General features: G+C 53.5%; 1 protein-coding gene across 1 annotated transcript in view; it reads left to right on the top strand.

Annotated features, from left to right (window-relative positions):
- Positions 1-1,643: 1,643 nt before the first annotated feature.
- Positions 1,644-18,407, top strand: part of DTD1 (D-aminoacyl-tRNA deacylase 1) — a 238,208-nt gene continuing 221,444 nt past the window's right edge. Inside the window, exon 1 of the mRNA XM_069768941.1 lies at positions 1,644-1,844. Within this exon, the coding sequence (XP_069625042.1) occupies positions 1,667-1,844 (178 nt within the window). The 5' untranslated portion in view covers positions 1,644-1,666. The remainder of the gene's footprint in view (positions 1,845-18,407) is intronic.

The following is an 18,407-nucleotide window of genomic DNA, read 5'->3' as shown; positions in this document are numbered from 1 at the left end:
CCATTTGGCACATTATTTTTTTTCCCATATTTTCCTTCTGAAAATTTGGGGTGCACCTTATGGTCTTATAGTCTGAAAAATACGGTAAATGCATATTATACATGTGATCATGGTGCAGAACAGGCGCCTGCCTGCTGAAGGTGATTTTTTTTTTTCAATATAGATAATATTCATTATGTAAACTAGGGGGCAGGTCAGTGAGAGATCAGTGACCTGTCAGCAGTCTTCATTAAGGATATCTAATCAGAGCACCACATGAAGACCCCCACAGGCCGCCCTGGAGCACAGACATTAACTCAAAACTGAAAATAAAGATTAAACAACAACCACAAGACGGATTCCAACAATCCAGGTATCATTGTAATCAGTACAACGGCGCCGACCTGACACTGTCTGTAGGTTACTGTGCACAATCCTGCTGACAGGTTCCCTTTAAAAATAAATAATAATAAAAATACATATTTGGTATCTCTGTGTCCATAAAAGTCTGGTCTATCAGAATCTAAAATTAATTAACAAGATTGGTAAACAACATGAATAGAAAATTGAAAAGCCAGAATTAGTCATTTTCAGGAGGCACGCCTCCTTGGAAGAACACAATAAAAAGCTATTAAATCGTTGTACAGTATGTACGCCAAATCAATAACAATGAAACCATCCGCTCGGCCCACCAAAAACAAGCTCTCATTTAGTTTCATTGACCAAAAAAAGAAGTTTGTCTCGGAAAATGGAGGCACAAACTGATTTTATTTTTTTAATACAAACTTACTTTTTTTTCACTATTTAATTAGTAAAAAAGCAAAAACTATATAAGTTTGGTATTCCCATAATTGTACTGGCCTGGAGAATCATGCGCCCAGCCTATTATTACCATAAAATGAATGCCATATGAACAAAATCCAAAAAAACATGGCAGAATTGAGGTCTTCTTTCACCATTTGATTGCACGATTGTATTTTTGTTAGTACATTTTGTGGTAAAATGAATGGTGTCACTCAAAACTACCACTAATCCTGTAAAAAAGACAAAAATATGAAGCCCTTGTATGCCTACAAAATCTATGGCTCTTGAAAAAAGGGAAGAAAAAACTAACGAGGAAAAAAACAAAAATCACCCGAAGTGAAGTGGTTATTTAAGCTGGTATTATTGAAGCCAAACTTATCATTAGGTGCAATATTTGTTATTTAAGGCGTAGGGGAGATGAAGTGGGTACCATAAAGATTTTGAGTAAATTACCATATTTTATTATTTTCCATATGCCACTCACAGTAAGGCTACGTTCACACTAGCGTTGTGCGCCGCTGCGTCGGCGACGCGACGCACCGAAAAACGCGTGCAAACGCACGCAAAAACGCTGCGTTTTTCGACGCGTGCGTCGTTTTTTGACGAAAATCGGACGCAAGAAAAATGCAACTTGTTGCGTTTTCTTGGTCCGACGCTAGCGTCAAAAAAGATGCACGTGTCGGAAAACGCAACAAGCAAAAACGCATGCGTCCCCCATGTTAAACATAGGGGCGCATGACGCGTGCGTCGCCGCTGCGTCGCCCGACGCTAGCGCGACGCACACTAGCCAAACGCTAGTGTGAACGTAGCCTTATGCCCCATTTTTAGCATAATTTCCCCCATGATGCGTTTTACTTCCTGACTGCTCCTCTCTGGACAAACTATGCTTGCAGCCTGTAATTATCAGTTGTACCACAAGAGGGCGCCAGAACACCAAGCTACTTGTAGGAAACGGAGCTGCTGCTGCGAGTTGACAGCTCAAACCGACTGCTCCTTTCTGGTCCCCAAACAAAGCACAATGAGAGCGGTAATCCAAAGGGTGACTAAGGCCAGTGTAACTGGTAAGTGCTGGCCACTAGCCTGCTGCTCAGGCACGCGGATGTACCGTGCACGGGGATGAGTCCTGTCACTCGTGTCTGATCATAGAGTCTCCTCCCAATGCAGTGCGGCAGGGAACTTCCTTCCTGTCAGCCGGCACCGACATGGAGGCACTGACATGTGTCAGCTGGGGCAGATCTGTACATGGAGGCAGTGTCATGTGTCAGCTGGGGCAGATCTGTACATGGAGGCAGTGTCATGTGTCAGCTGGGGCAGATCTGTACAGACATGGAGGCGGTGTCATGTGTCAGCTGGGGCAGATCTGTACATGGAGGCAGTGTCGTGTCAGCTGGGGCAGATCTGTACATGGAGGCGGTGTCATGTGTCAGCTGGGGCAGATCTGTACAGACATGGAGGCAGTGTCATGTGTCAGCTGGGGCAGATCTGTACATGGAGGCAGTGTCATGTGTTAGCTGGGGCAGATCTGTACATGGAGGCAGTGTCATGTGTTAGCTGGGGCAGATCTGTACATGGAGGCAGTGTCATGTGTCAGCTGGGGCAGATCTGTACATGGAGGCAGTGTCATGTGTCAGCTGGGGCAGATCTGTACAGACATGGAGGCAGTGTCATGTGTCAGCTGGGGCAGATCTGTACATGGAGGCAGTGTCATGTGTCAGCTGGGGCAGATCTGTACAGACATGGAGGCAGTGTCATGTGTCAGCTGGGGCAGATCTGTACATGGAGGCAGTGTCATGTGTCAGCTGGGGCAGATCTGTACATGGAGGCAGTGTCATGTGTCAGCTGGGGCAGATCTGTACATGGAGGCAGTGTCATGTGTCAGCTGGGGTAGATCTGTACATGGAGGCAGTGTCATGTGTCAGCTGGGGCAGATCTGTACATGGAGGCAGTGTCATGTGTCAGCTGGGGCAGATCTGTACATGGAGGCAGTGTCATGTGTCAGCTGGGGTAGATCTGTACAGACATGGAGGCAGTGTCATGTGTCAGCTGGGGCAGATCTGTACATGGAAGCAGTGTCATGTGTCAGCTGGGGCAGATCTGTACATGGAGGCAGTGTCATGTGTCAGCTGGGGCAGATCTGTACATGGAGGCAGTGTCATGTGTCAGCTGGGGCAGATCTGTACATGGAGGCGGTGTCATGTGTCAGCTGGGGCAGATCTGTACAGACATGGAGGCAGTGTCATGTGTCAGCTGGGGCAGATCTGTACATGGAGGCAGTGTCATGTGTCAGCTGGGGCAGATCTGTACATGGAGGCAGTGTCATGTGTCAGCTGGGGCAGATCTGTACATGGAGGCAGTGTCATGTGTCAGCTGGGGCAGATCTGTACATGGAGGCAGTGTCATGTGTCAGCTGGGGTAGATCTGTACATGGAGGCAGTGTCATGTGTCAGCTGGGGCAGATCTGTACATGGAGGCAGTGTCATGTGTCAGCTGGGGCAGATCTGTACATGGAGGCAGTGTCATGTGTCAGCTGGGGCAGATCTGTACATGGAGGCAGTGTCATGTGTCAGCTGGGGCAGATCTGTACATGGAGGCAGTGTCATGTGTCAGCTGGGGCAGATCTGTACATGGAGGCGGTGTCATGTGTCAGCTGGGGCAGATCTGTACAGGCATGGAGGCAGTGTCATGTGTCAGCTGGGGCAGATCTGTACATGGAGGCAGTGTCATGTGTTAGGTGGGGCAGATCTGTACATGGAGGCGGTGTCATGTGTCAGCTGGGGCAGATCTGTACAGACATGGAGGCAGTGTCATGTGTCAGCTGGGGCAGATCTGTACATGGAGGCGGTGTCATGTGTCAGCTGGGGCAGATCTGTACATGGAGGCAGTGTCATGTGTCAGCTGGGGCAGATCTGTACATGGAGGCGGTGTCATGTGTCAGCTGGGGCAGATCTGTACAGGCATGGAGGCAGTGTCATGTGTCAGCTGGGGCAGATCTGTACATGGAGGCGGTGTCATGTGTCAGCTGGGGCAGATCTGTACAGGCATGGAGGCGGTGTCATGTGTCAGCTGGGGCAGATCTGTACATGGAGGCGGTGTCATGTGTCAGCTGGGGCAGATCTGTACAGACATGGAGGCAGTGTCATGTGTCAGCTGGGGCAGATCTGTACATGGAGGCAGTGTCATGTGTCAGCTGGGGCAGATCTGTACATGGAGGCAGTGTCATGTGTTAGGTGGGGCAGATCTGTACATGGAGGCGGTGTCATGTGTCAGCTGGGGCAGATCTGTACAGACATGGAGGCAGTGTCATGTGTCAGCTGGGGCAGATCTGTACATGGAAGCAGTGTCATGTGTCAGCTGGGGCAGATCTGTACATGGAGGCGGTGTCATGTGTCAGCTGGGTCAGATCTGTACATGGAGGCAGTGTCATGTGTTAGGTGGGGCAGATCTGTACATGGAGGCAGTGTCATGTGTCAGCTGGGGCAGATCTGTACATGTAGGCGGTGTCATGTGTCAGCTGGGGCAGATCTGTACATGGAGGCAGTGTCATGTGTCAGCTGAGGCAGATCTGTACATGGAGGCAGTGTCATGTGTCAGCTGGGGCAGATCTGTACATGGAGGCGGTGTCATGTGTCAGCTGGGTCAGATCTGTACATGGAGGCGGTGTCATGTGTCAGCTGAGGCAGATCTGTACATGGAGGCAGTGTCATGTGTCAGCTGGGGCAGATCTGTACATGGAGGCAGTGTCATGTGTCAGCTGGGGCAGATCTGTACATGGAGGCGGTGTCATGTGTCAGCTGGGTCAGATCTGTACATGGAGGCGGTGTCATGTGTCAGCTGGGGCAGATCTGTACATGGAGGCAGTGTCATGTGTTAGCTGGGGCAGATCTGTACATGGAAGCAGTGTCATGTCAACTGGGGCAGATCTGTACATGGAGGCAGTGTCATGTGTCAGCTGGGGCAGATCTGTACATGGAGGCAGTGTCATGTGTCAGCTGGGGCAGATCTGTACAGACATAGAGGCAGTGTCATGTGTCAGCTGGGGCAGATCTGTACATGGAGGCGGTGTCATGTGTTAGCTGGGGCAGATCTGTACATGGAGGCAGTGTCATGTGTCAGCTGGGGCAGATCTGCACCGACATGGAGGCAGTGTCATGTGTCAGCTGGGGCAGATCTGTACATGGAGGCAGTGTCATGTGTCAGCTGGGGCAGATCTGTACATGGAGGCGGTGTCATGTGTCAGCTGGGGCAGATCTGTACATGGAGGCAGTGTCATGTGTCAGCTGGGGCAGATCTGTACATGGAGGCGGTGTCATGTGTCAGCTGGGGCAGATCTGTACAGACATGGAGGCAGTGTCATGTGTCAGCTGGGGCAGATCTGTACATGGAGGTGGTGTCATGTGTTAGGTGGGGCAGATCTGTACATGGAGGCGGTGTCATGTGTCAGCTGGGGCAGATCTGTACAGACATGGAGGCAGTGTCATGTGTCAGCTGGGGCAGATCTGTACATGGAGGCGGTGTCATGTGTCAGCTGGGGCAGATCTGTACATGGAGGCAGTGTCATGTGTCAGCTGGGGCAGATCTGTACATGGAGGCAGTGTCATGTGTCAGCTGGGGCAGATCTGTACAGACATGGAGGCAGTGTCATGTGTCAGCTGGGGCAGATCTGTACATGGAGGCGGTGTCATGTGTCAGCTGGGGCAGATCTGTACAGACATGGAGGCAGTGTCATGTGTCAGCTGGGGCAGATCTGTACATGGAGGCAGTGTCATGTGTCAGCTGGGGCAGATCTGTACATGGAGGCAGTGTCATGTGTTAGGTGGGGCAGATCTGTACATGGAGGCGGTGTCATGTGTTAGGTGGGGCAGATCTGTACATGGAGGCGGTGTCATGTGTCAGCTGGGGCAGATCTGTACAGACATGGAGGCAGTGTCATGTGTCAGCTGGGGCAGATCTGTACATGGAAGCAGTGTCATGTGTTAGGTGGGGCAGATCTGTACATGGAGGCAGTGTCATGTGTTAGGTGGGGCAGATCTGTACATGGAGGCAGTGTCATGTGTCAGCTGGGGCAGATCTGTACATGGAGGCAGTGTCATGTGTTAGCTGGGGCAGATCTGTACATGTAGGCGGTGTCATGTGTCAGCTGGGGCAGATCTGTACATGGAGGCAGTGTCATGTGTCAGCTGGGGCAGATCTGTACATGGAGGCGGTGTCATGTGTCAGCTGGGTCAGATCTGTACATGGAGGCGGTGTCATGTGTCAGCTGGGGCAGATCTGTACATGGAGGCAGTGTCATGTGTCAGCTGAGGTAGATCTGTACATGGAGGCAGTGTCATGTGTCAGCTGGGGCAGATCTGTACATGGAGGCGGTGTCATGTGTTAGGTGGGGCAGATCTGCACCGACATGGAGGCAGTGTCATGTGTCAGCTGGGGCAGATCTGTACATGGAGGCAGTGTCATGTGTCAGCTGGGGCAGATCTGTACATGGAGGCAGTGTCATGTGTCAGCTGGGGCAGATCTGTACATGGAGGCAGTGTCCTGTGTCAGCTGGGGCAGATCTGTACATGGAGGCAGTGTCATGTGTCATCTATGGCAGATCTGTACATGGAGGCAGTGTCATGTGTCAGCTGGGGCAGATCTGCACAGACATGGAGGCGGTGTCATGTGTCAGCTGGGGCAGATCTGTACATGGAAGCAGTGTCATGTGTCAGCTGGGGCAGATCTGTACATGGAGGCAGTGTCATGTGTCAGCTGGGGCAGATCTGTACATGGAGGCAGTGTCATGTGTCAGCTGGGGCAGATCTGTACATGGAGGCAGTGTCATGTGTCAGCTGGGGCAGATCTGTACATGGAGGCAGTGTCATGTGTCAGCTGGGGCAGATCTGTACAGACATGGAGGCGGTGTCATGTGTCAGCTGGGGCAGATCTGCACCGACATGGAGGCAGTGTCATGTGTCAGCTGGGGCAGATCTGTACATGGAAGCAGTGTCATGTGTCAGCTGGGGCAGATCTGTACAGGCATGGAGGCAGTGTCATGTGTCAGCTGGGGCAGATCTGTACATGGAGGCAGTGTCATGTGTCAGCTGGGGCAGATCTGTACAGACATGGAGGCGGTGTCGTGTCAGCTGGGGCAGATCTGTACAGACATGGAGGCAGTGTCATGTGTCAGCTGGGGCAGATCTGTACATGGAGGCAGTGTCATGTGTTAGCTGGGGCAGATCTGTACATGGAGGCAGTGTCATGTGTTAGGTGGGGCAGATCTGTACATGGAGGCAGTGTCGTGTCAGCTGGGGCAGATCTGTGCATGGAGGCAGTGTCGTGTCAGCTGGGGCAGATCTGTGCATGGAGGCAGTGTCATGTGTTAGGTGGGGCAGATCTGTACATGGAGGCAGTGTCATGTGTTAGGTGGGGCAGATCTGTACATGGAGGCAGTGTCATGTGTCAGCTGGGGCAGATCTGTACATGGAGGCAGTGTCATGTGTCAGCTGGGGCAGATCTGTACATGGAGGCAGTGTCATGTGTTAGCTGGGGCAGATCTGTACATGGAGGCGGTGTCATGTGTCAGCTGGGGCAGATCTGTACAGACATGGAGGCAGTGTCATGTGTCAGCTGGGGCAGATCTGTACATGGAAGCAGTGTCATGTGTCAGCTGGGGCAGATCTGTACATGGAGGCAGTGTCATGTGTTAGGTGGGGCAGATCTGTACATGGAGGCAGTGTCATGTGTTAGGAGGGGCAGATCTGTACATGGAGGCAGTGTCATGTGTCAGCTGGGGCAGATCTGTACATGGAGGCAGTGTCATGTGTTAGCTGGGGCAGATCTGTACATGTAGGCGGTGTCATGTGTCAGCTGGGGCAGATCTGTACATGGAGGCAGTGTCATGTGTCAGCTGGGGCAGATCTGTACATGGAGGCGGTGTCATGTGTCAGCTGGGTCAGATCTGTACATGGAGGCAGTGTCATGTGTCAGCTGAGGCAGATCTGTACATGGAGGCAGTGTCATGTGTCAGCTGGGGCAGATCTGTACATGGAGGCAGTGTCATGTGTTAGCTGGGGCAGATCTGTACATGGAAGCAGTGTCATGTCAACTGGGGCAGATCTGTACATGGAGGCAGTGTCATGTGTCAGCTGGGGCAGATCTGTACAGACATGGAGGCGGTGTCATGTGTCAGCTGGGGCAGATCTGCACCGACATGGAGGCAGTGTCATGTGTCAGCTGGGGCAGATCTGTACATGGAGGCGGTGTCATGTGTCAGCTGGGGCAGATCTGTACAGACATGGAGGCGGTGTCATGTGTCAGCTGGGGCAGATCTGTACATGGAGGCGGTGTCATGTGTTAGGTGGGGCAGATCTGTACAGACATGGAGGCAGTGTCATGTGTCAGCTGGGGCAGATCTGTACATGGAGGCGGTGTCATGTGTCAGCTGGGGCAGATCTGTACATGGAGGCAGTGTCATGTGTCAGCTGGGGCAGATCTGTACATGGAGGCAGTGTCATGTGTCAGCTGGGTCAGATCTGTACATGGAGGCGGTGTCATGTGTCAGCTGGGGCAGATCTGTACATGGAGGCGGTGTCATGTGTCAGCTGGGTCAGATCTGTACATGGAGGCGGTGTCATGTGTCAGCTGGGGCAGATCTGTACATGGAGGCGGTGTCATGTGTCAGCTGGGGCAGATCTGTACATGGAGGCAGTGTCATGTGTCAGCTGGGGCAGATCTGTACAGACATGGAGGCAGTGTCATGTGTCAGCTGGGGCAGATCTGTACATGGAGGCAGTGTCATGTGTCAGCTGAGGCAGATCTGTACATGGAGGCAGTGTCATGTGTCAGCTGGGGCAGATCTGTACATGGAGGCAGTGTCATGTGTCAGCTGAGACAGATCTGTACATGGAGGCAGTGTCATGTGTCAGCTGGGGCAGATCTGTACATGGAGGCAGTGTCATGTGTCAGCTGGGGCAGATCTGTACAGACATGGAGGCGGTGTCATGTGTCAGCTGGGGCAGATCTGTACAGACATGGAGGCAGTGTCATGTGTCAGCTGGGGCAGATCTGTACAGGCATGGAGGCAGTGTCATGTGTCAGCTGGGGCAGATCTGTACATGGAGGCAGTGTCATGTGTCAGCTGGGGCAGATCTGTACATGGAGGCAGTGTCATGTGTTAGCTGGGGCAGATCTGTACATGTAGGCGGTGTCATGTGTCAGCTGGGGCAGATCTGTACATGGAGGCAGTGTCATGTGTCAGCTGGGGCAGATCTGTACATGGAGGCGGTGTCATGTGTCAGCTGGGTCAGATCTGTACATGGAGGCGGTGTCATGTGTCAGCTGGGGCAGATCTGTACATGGAGGCAGTGTCATGTGTCAGCTGAGGCAGATCTGTACATGGAGGCAGTGTCATGTGTCAGCTGGGGCAGATCTGTACATGGAAGCAGTGTCATGTCAACTGGGGCAGATCTGTACATGGAGGCAGTGTCATGTGTCAGCTGGGGCAGATCTGTACATGGAGGCAGTGTCATGTGTCAGCTGGGGCAGATCTGTACATGGAGGCAGTGTCATGTGTCAGCTGGGGCAGATCTGTACAGACATGGAGGCGGTGTCATGTGTCAGCTGGGGCAGATCTGCACCGACATGGAGGCAGTGTCATGTGTCAGCTGGGGCAGATCTGTACAGGCATGGAGGCAGTGTCATGTGTCAGCTGGGGCAGATCTGTACAGACATGGAGGCAGTGTCATGTGTCAGCTGGGGCAGATCTGTACATGGAGGCAGTGTCATGTGTCAGCTGGGGCAGATCTGTACATGGAGGCGGTGTCATGTGTCAGCTGGGGCAGATCTGTACAGACATGGAGGCAGGGTCATGTGTCAGCTGGGGCAGATCTGCACAGACATGGAGGCAGTGTCATGTGTCAGCTGGGGTAGATCTGTACATGGAAGCAGTGTCATGTGTCAGCTGGGGCAGATCTGTACATGGAGGCAGTGTCATGTGTCAGCTGGGGCAGATCTGTACATGGAGGCGGTGTCGTGTCAGCTGGGGCAGATCTGTACATGGAGGCAGTGTCATGTGTTAGCTGGGGCAGATCTGTACATGGAGGCAGTGTCATGTGTCAGCTGGGGCAGATCTGTACATGGAGGCGGTGTCATGTGTCAGCTGGGGCAGATCTGTACATGGAGGCGGTGTCATGTGTTAGCTGGGGCAGATCTGTACATGGAGGCAGTGTCATGTGTTAGCTGGGGCAGATCTGTACATGGAGGCAGTGTCATGTGTCAGCTGGGGCAGATCTGTACATGGAGGCAGTGTCATGTGTCAGCTGGGTCAGATCTGTACATGGAGGCAGTGTCATGTGTCAGCTGGGGCAGATCTGTACATGGAGGCAGTGTCATGTGTCAGCTGGGGCAGATCTGTACATGGAGGCAGTGTCATGTGTCAGCTGGGGCAGATCTGTACATGGAGGCAGTGTCATGTGTTAGCTGGGGCAGATCTGTACATGTAGGCGGTGTCATGTGTCAGCTGGGGCAGATCTGTACATGGAGGCGGTGTCATGTGTCAGCTGGGGCAGATCTGTACATGGAGGCAGTGTCATGTGTCAGCTGGGGCAGATCTGTACATGGAGGCAGTGTCATGTGTCAGCTGGGGCAGATCTGTACATGGAGGCAGTGTCCTGTGTCAGCTGGGGCAGATCTGTACATGGAGGCAGTGTCATGTGTCAGCTATGGCAGATCTGTACATGGAGGCAGTGTCATGTGTCAGCTGGGGCAGATCTGCACAGACATGGAGGCAGTGTCATGTGTCAGCTGGGGCAGATCTGTACATGGAAGCAGTGTCATGTGTCAGCTGGGGCAGATCTGTACATGGAGGCAGTGTCATGTGTCAGCTGAGGCAGATCTGTACATGGAGGCAGTGTCATGTGTCAGCTGGGGCAGAACTGTACATGGAGGCAGTGTCATGTGTTAGCTGGGGCAGATCTGTACATGGAAGCAGTGTCATGTCAACTGGGGCAGATCTGTACATGGAGGCAGTGTCAGGTGTCAGCTGAGGCAGATCTGTACATGGAGGCAGTGTCATGTGTCAGCTGGGGCAGATCTGTACATGGAGGCAGTGTCATGTGTCAGCTGAGGCAGATCTGTACATGGAGGCAGTGTCATGTGTCAGCTGGGGCAGATCTGTACATGGAGGCAGTGTCATGTGTCACCTGGGGCAGATCTGTACATGGAGGCAGTGTCATGTGTCAGCTGGGGCAGATCTGTACAGACATGGAGGCGGTGTCATGTGTCAGCTGGGGCAGATCTGCACCGACATGGAGGCAGTGTCATGTGTCAGCTGGGGCAGATCTGTACATGGAAGCAGTGTCATGTGTCAGCTGGGGCAGATCTGTACAGGCATGGAGGCAGTGTCATGTGTCAGCTGGGGCAGATCTGTACATGGAGGCAGTGTCATGTGTCAGCTGGGGCAGATCTGTACATGGAGGCGGTGTCATGTGTCAGCTGGGGCAGATCTGTACAGACATGGAGGCAGTGTCATGTGTCAGCTGGGGCAGATCTGTACAGACATGGAGGCGGTGTCATGTGTCAGCTGGGGCAGATCTGTACAGACATGGAGGCAGTGTCATGTGTCAGCTGGGGCAGATCTGTACATGGAAGCAGTGTCATGTGTCAGCTGGGGCAGATCTGTACATGGAGGCAGTGTCATGTGTTAGCTGGGGCAGATCTGTACATGGAGGCAGTGTCATGTGTTAGGTGGGGCAGATCTGTACATGGAGGCAGTGTCATGTGTCAGCTGGGGCAGATCTGCACAGACATGGAGGCAGTGTCATGTGTCAGCTGGGGCAGATCTGTACATGGAAGCAGTGTCATGTGTCAGCTGGGGCAGATCTGTACATGGAGGCAGTGTCATGTGTCAGCTGGGGCAGATCTGTACATGGAGGCGGTGTCGTGTCAGCTGGGGCAGATCTGTACATGGAGGCAGTGTCATGTGTTAGCTGGGGCAGATCTGTACATGGAGGCAGTGTCATGTGTCAGCTGGGGCAGATCTGTACATGGAGGCGGTGTCATGTGTCAGCTGGGGCAGATCTGTACATGGAGGCAGTGTCATGTGTTAGCTGGGGCAGATCTGTACATGGAGGCAGTGTCATGTGTTAGCTGGGGCTGATCTGTACATGGAGGCAGTGTCATGTGTCAGCTGGGGCAGATCTGTACAGACATGGAGGCAGTGTCATGTGTCAGCTGGGGCAGATCTGTACATGGAGGCAGTGTCACGTGTCAGCTGAGGCAGATCTGTACATGGAGGCGGTGTCATGTGTCAGCTGGGTCAGATCTGTACATGGAGGCAGTGTCATGTGTCAGCTGGGGCAGATCTGTACATGGAGGCAGTGTCATGTGTCAGCTGGGGCAGATCTGTACATGGAGGCAGTGTCATGTGTTAGCTGGGGCAGATCTGTACATGGAGGCGGTGTCATGTGTCAGCTGGGGCAGATCTGTACATGGAGGCAGTGTCATGTGTCAGCTGGGGCAGATCTGTACATGGAGGCAGTGTCATGTGTCAGCTGGGGCAGATCTGTACATGGAGGCAGTGTCATGTGTCAGCTGGGGCAGATCTGTACATGGAGGCAGTGTCCTGTGTCAGCTGGGGCAGATCTGTACATGGAGGCAGTGTCATGTGTCAGCTATGGCAGATCTGTACATGGAGGCAGTGTCATGTGTCAGCTGGGGCAGATCTGCACAGACATGGAGGCAGTGTCATGTGTCAGCTGGGGCAGATCTGTACATGGAAGCAGTGTCATGTGTCAGCTGGGGCAGATCTGTACATGGAGGCAGTGTCATGTGTCAGCTGAGGCAGATCTGTACATGGAGGCAGTGTCATGTGTCAGCTGGGGCAGATCTGTACATGGAGGCAGTGTCATGTGTTAGCTGGGGCAGATCTGTACATGGAGGCAGTGTCATGTGTTAGCTGGGGCAGATCTGTACATGGAGGCAGTGTCATGTGTCAGCTGGGGCAGATCTGTACATGGAGGCAGTGTCATGTGTTAGCTGGGGCAGATCTGTACATGGAGGCAGTGTCATGTGTCAGCTGGGGCAGATCTGTACAGACATGGAGGCAGTGTCATGTGTCAGCTGGGGCAGATCTGTACATGGAGGCAGTGTCATGTGTTAGCTGGGGCAGATCTGTACATGGAGGCAGTGTCATGTGTCAGCTGGGGCAGATCTGTACATGGAGGCAGTGTCATGTGTTAGCTGGGGCAGATCTGTACATGGAGGCAGTGTCATGTGTTAGCTGGGGCAGATCTGTACATGGAGGCAGTGTCATGTGTCAGCTGGGGCAGATCTGTACATGGAGGCAGTGTCATGTGTTAGCTGGGGCAGATCTGTACATGGAGGCAGTGTCATGTGTTAGCTGGGGCAGATCTGTACATGGAGGCAGTGTCATGTGTCAGCTGGGGCAGATCTGTACATGGAAGCAGTGTCATGTGTCAGCTGGGGCAGATCTGTACATGGAGGCAGTGTCATGTGTCAGCTGGGGCAGATCTGTACATGGAGGCAGTGTCATGTGTCAGCTGGGGCAGATCTGTACATGGAGGCGGTGTCATGTGTCAGCTGGGGCAGATCTGTACAGACATGGAGGCAGTGTCATGTGTCAGCTGGGGCAGATCTGTACATGGAGGCAGTGTCATGTGTCAGCTGGGGCAGATCTGTACAGACATGGAGGCAGTGTCATGTGTCAGCTGGGGCAGATCTGTACATGGAGGCAGTGTCATGTGTCAGCTGGGGCAGATCTGTACATGGAGGCGGTGTCATGTGTCAGCTGGGGCAGATCTGTACAGACATGGAGGCAGTGTCATGTGTCAGCTGGGGCAGATCTGTACATGGAGGCAGTGTCATGTGTTAGCTGGGGCAGATCTGTACATGGAGGCAGTGTCATGTGTCAGCTGGGGCAGATCTGTACATGGAGGCAGTGTCATGTGTTAGCTGGGGCAGATCTGTACATGGAGGCAGTGTCATGTGTTAGCTGGGGCAGATCTGTACATGGAGGCAGTGTCATGTGTCAGCTGGGGCAGATCTGTACATGGAGGCAGTGTCATGTGTTAGCTGGGGCAGATCTGTACATGGAGGCAGTGTCATGTGTCAGCTGGGGCAGATCTGTACAGACATGGAGGCAGTGTCATGTGTCAGCTGGGGCAGATCTGTACATGGAGGCAGTGTCATGTGTTAGCTGGGGCAGATCTGTACATGGAGGCAGTGTCATGTGTCAGCTGGGGCAGATCTGTACATGGAGGCAGTGTCATGTGTTAGCTGGGGCAGATCTGTACATGGAGGCAGTGTCATGTGTTAGCTGGGGCAGATCTGTACATGGAGGCAGTGTCATGTGTCAGCTGGGGCAGATCTGTACATGGAGGCAGTGTCATGTGTTAGCTGGGGCAGATCTGTACATGGAGGCAGTGTCATGTGTTAGCTGGGGCAGATCTGTACATGGAGGCAGTGTCATGTGTCAGCTGGGGCAGATCTGTACATGGAAGCAGTGTCATGTGTCAGCTGGGGCAGATCTGTACATGGAGGCAGTGTCATGTGTCAGCTGGGGCAGATCTGTACATGGAGGCAGTGTCATGTGTCAGCTGGGGCAGATCTGTACATGGAGGCGGTGTCATGTGTCAGCTGGGGCAGATCTGTACAGACATGGAGGCAGTGTCATGTGTCAGCTGGGGCAGATCTGTACATGGAGGCAGTGTCATGTGTCAGCTGGGGCAGATCTGTACAGACATGGAGGCAGTGTCATGTGTCAGCTGGGGCAGATCTGTACATGGAGGCAGTGTCATGTGTCAGCTGGGGCAGATCTGTACATGGAGGCGGTGTCATGTGTCAGCTGGGGCAGATCTGTACAGACATGGAGGCAGTGTCATGTGTCAGCTGGGGCAGATCTGTACATGGAGGCAGTGTCATGTGTTAGCTGGGGCAGATCTGTACATGGAGGCAGTGTCATGTGTCAGCTGGGGCAGATCTGTACATGGAGGCAGTGTCATGTGTTAGCTGGGGCAGATCTGTACATGGAGGCAGTGTCATGTGTTAGCTGGGGCAGATCTGTACATGGAGGCAGTGTCATGTGTCAGCTGGGGCAGATCTGTACATGGAGGCAGTGTCATGTGTTAGCTGGGGCAGATCTGTACATGGAGGCAGTGTCATGTGTTAGCTGGGGCAGATCTGTACATGGAGGCAGTGTCATGTGTCAGCTGGGGCAGATCTGTACATGGAAGCAGTGTCATGTGTCAGCTGGGGCAGATCTGTACATGGAGGCAGTGTCATGTGTCAGCTGGGGCAGATCTGTACATGGAGGCAGTGTCATGTGTCAGCTGGGGCAGATCTGTACATGGAGGCGGTGTCATGTGTCAGCTGGGGCAGATCTGTACAGACATGGAGGCAGTGTCATGTGTCAGCTGGGGCAGATCTGTACATGGAGGCAGTGTCATGTGTCAGCTGGGGCAGATCTGTACAGACATGGAGGCAGTGTCATGTGTCAGCTGGGGCAGATCTGTACATGGAGGCAGTGTCATGTGTCAGCTGGGGCAGATCTGTACATGGAGGCAGTGTCATGTGTCAGCTGGGGCAGATCTGTACATGGAGGCAGTGTCATGTGTCAGCTGGGGTAGATCTGTACATGGAGGCAGTGTCATGTGTCAGCTGGGGCAGATCTGTACATGGAGGCAGTGTCATGTGTCAGCTGGGGCAGATCTGTACATGGAGGCAGTGTCATGTGTCAGCTGGGGTAGATCTGTACAGACATGGAGGCAGTGTCATGTGTCAGCTGGGGCAGATCTGTACATGGAAGCAGTGTCATGTGTCAGCTGGGGCAGATCTGTACATGGAGGCAGTGTCATGTGTCAGCTGGGGCAGATCTGTACATGGAGGCAGTGTCATGTGTCAGCTGGGGCAGATCTGTACATGGAGGCGGTGTCATGTGTCAGCTGGGGCAGATCTGTACAGACATGGAGGCAGTGTCATGTGTCAGCTGGGGCAGATCTGTACATGGAGGCAGTGTCATGTGTCAGCTGGGGCAGATCTGTACAGACATGGAGGCAGTGTCATGTGTCAGCTGGGGCAGATCTGTACATGGAGGCAGTGTCATGTGTCAGCTGGGGCAGATCTGTACATGGAGGCAGTGTCATGTGTCAGCTGGGGCAGATCTGTACATGGAGGCAGTGTCATGTGTCAGCTGGGGTAGATCTGTACATGGAGGCAGTGTCATGTGTCAGCTGGGGCAGATCTGTACATGGAGGCAGTGTCATGTGTCAGCTGGGGCAGATCTGTACATGGAGGCAGTGTCATGTGTCAGCTGGGGTAGATCTGTACATGGAGGCAGTGTCATGTGTCAGCTGGGGCAGATCTGTACATGGAGGCAGTGTCATGTGTCAGCTGGGGCAGATCTGTACATGGAGGCAGTGTCATGTGTCAGCTGGGGCAGATCTGTACATGGAGGCAGTGTCATGTGTCAGCTGGGGCAGATCTGTACATGGAGGCAGTGTCATGTGTCAGCTGGGGCAGATCTGTACATGGAGGCGGTGTCATGTGTCAGCTGGGGCAGATCTGTACAGGCATGGAGGCAGTGTCATGTGTCAGCTGGGGCAGATCTGTACATGGAGGCAGTGTCATGTGTTAGGTGGGGCAGATCTGTACATGGAGGCGGTGTCATGTGTCAGCTGGGGCAGATCTGTACAGACATGGAGGCAGTGTCATGTGTCAGCTGGGGCAGATCTGTACATGGAGGCGGTGTCATGTGTCAGCTGGGGCAGATCTGTACATGGAGGCAGTGTCATGTGTCAGCTGGGGCAGATCTGTACATGGAGGCGGTGTCATGTGTCAGCTGGGGCAGATCTGTACAGGCATGGAGGCAGTGTCATGTGTCAGCTGGGGCAGATCTGTACATGGAGGCAGTGTCATGTGTTAGGTGGGGCAGATCTGTACATGGAGGCGGTGTCATGTGTCAGCTGGGGCAGATCTGTACAGACATGGAGGCAGTGTCATGTGTCAGCTGGGGCAGATCTGTACATGGAGGCAGTGTCATGTGTCAGCTGGGGCAGATCTGTACATGGAGGCAGTGTCATGTGTTAGGTGGGGCAGATCTGTACATGGAGGCGGTGTCATGTGTCAGCTGGGGCAGATCTGTACAGACATGGAGGCAGTGTCATGTGTCAGCTGGGGCAGATCTGTACATGGAAGCAGTGTCATGTGTCAGCTGGGGCAGATCTGTACATGGAGGCGGTGTCATGTGTCAGCTGGGTCAGATCTGTACATGGAGGCAGTGTCATGTGTTAGGTGGGGCAGATCTGTACATGGAGGCAGTGTCATGTGTCAGCTGGGGCAGATCTGTACATGTAGGCGGTGTCATGTGTCAGCTGGGGCAGATCTGTACATGGAGGCAGTGTCATGTGTCAGCTGGGGCAGATCTGTACATGGAGGCGGTGTCATGTGTCAGCTGGGTCAGATCTGTACATGGAGGCGGTGTCATGTGTCAGCTGAGGCAGATCTGTACATGGAGGCAGTGTCATGTGTCAGCTGGGGCAGATCTGTACATGGAGGCAGTGTCATGTGTCAGCTGGGGCAGATCTGTACATGGAGGCGGTGTCATGTGTCAGCTGGGTCAGATCTGTACATGGAGGCGGTGTCATGTGTCAGCTGGGGCAGATCTGTACATGGAGGCAGTGTCATGTGTTAGCTGGGGCAGATCTGTACATGGAAGCAGTGTCATGTCAACTGGGGCAGATCTGTACATGGAGGCAGTGTCATGTGTCAGCTGGGGCAGATCTGTACATGGAGGCAGTGTCATGTGTCAGCTGGGGCAGATCTGTACAGACATGGAGGCAGTGTCATGTGTCAGCTGGGGCAGATCTGCACCGACATGGAGGCAGTGTCATGTGTCAGCTGGGGCAGATCTGTACATGGAGGCAGTGTCATGTGTCAGCTGGGGCAGATCTGTACATGGAGGCGGTGTCATGTGTCAGCTGGGGCAGATCTGTACATGGAGGCAGTGTCATGTGTCAGCTGGGGCAGATCTGTACATGGAGGCGGTGTCATGTGTCAGCTGGGGCAGATCTGTACAGACATGGAGGCAGTGTCATGTGTCAGCTGGGGCAGATCTGTACATGGAGGTGGTGTCATGTGTTAGGTGGGGCAGATCTGTACATGGAGGCGGTGTCATGTGTCAGCTGGGGCAGATCTGTACAGACATGGAGGCAGTGTCATGTGTCAGCTGGGGCAGATCTGTACATGGAGGCGGTGTCATGTGTCAGCTGGGGCAGATCTGTACATGGAGGCAGTGTCATGTGTCAGCTGGGGCAGATCTGTACATGGAGGCAGTGTCATGTGTCAGCTGGGGCAGATCTGTACAGACATGGAGGCAGTGTCATGTGTCAGCTGGGGCAGATCTGTACATGGAGGCGGTGTCATGTGTCAGCTGGGGCAGATCTGTACAGACATGGAGGCAGTGTCATGTGTCAGCTGGGGCAGATCTGTACATGGAGGCAGTGTCATGTGTCAGCTGGGGCAGATCTGTACATGGAGGCAGTGTCATGTGTTAGGTGGGGCAGATCTGTACATGGAGGCGGTGTCATGTGTTAGGTGGGGCAGATCTGTACATGGAGGCGGTGTCATGTGTCAGC

This window comes from Ranitomeya imitator, chromosome 5, assembly GCF_032444005.1.
Source record: "Ranitomeya imitator isolate aRanImi1 chromosome 5, aRanImi1.pri, whole genome shotgun sequence".
Taxonomy (NCBI): Eukaryota; Metazoa; Chordata; class Amphibia; order Anura; family Dendrobatidae; genus Ranitomeya; species Ranitomeya imitator.
This window is presented reverse-complemented; position numbering and strand designations above follow the sequence as displayed.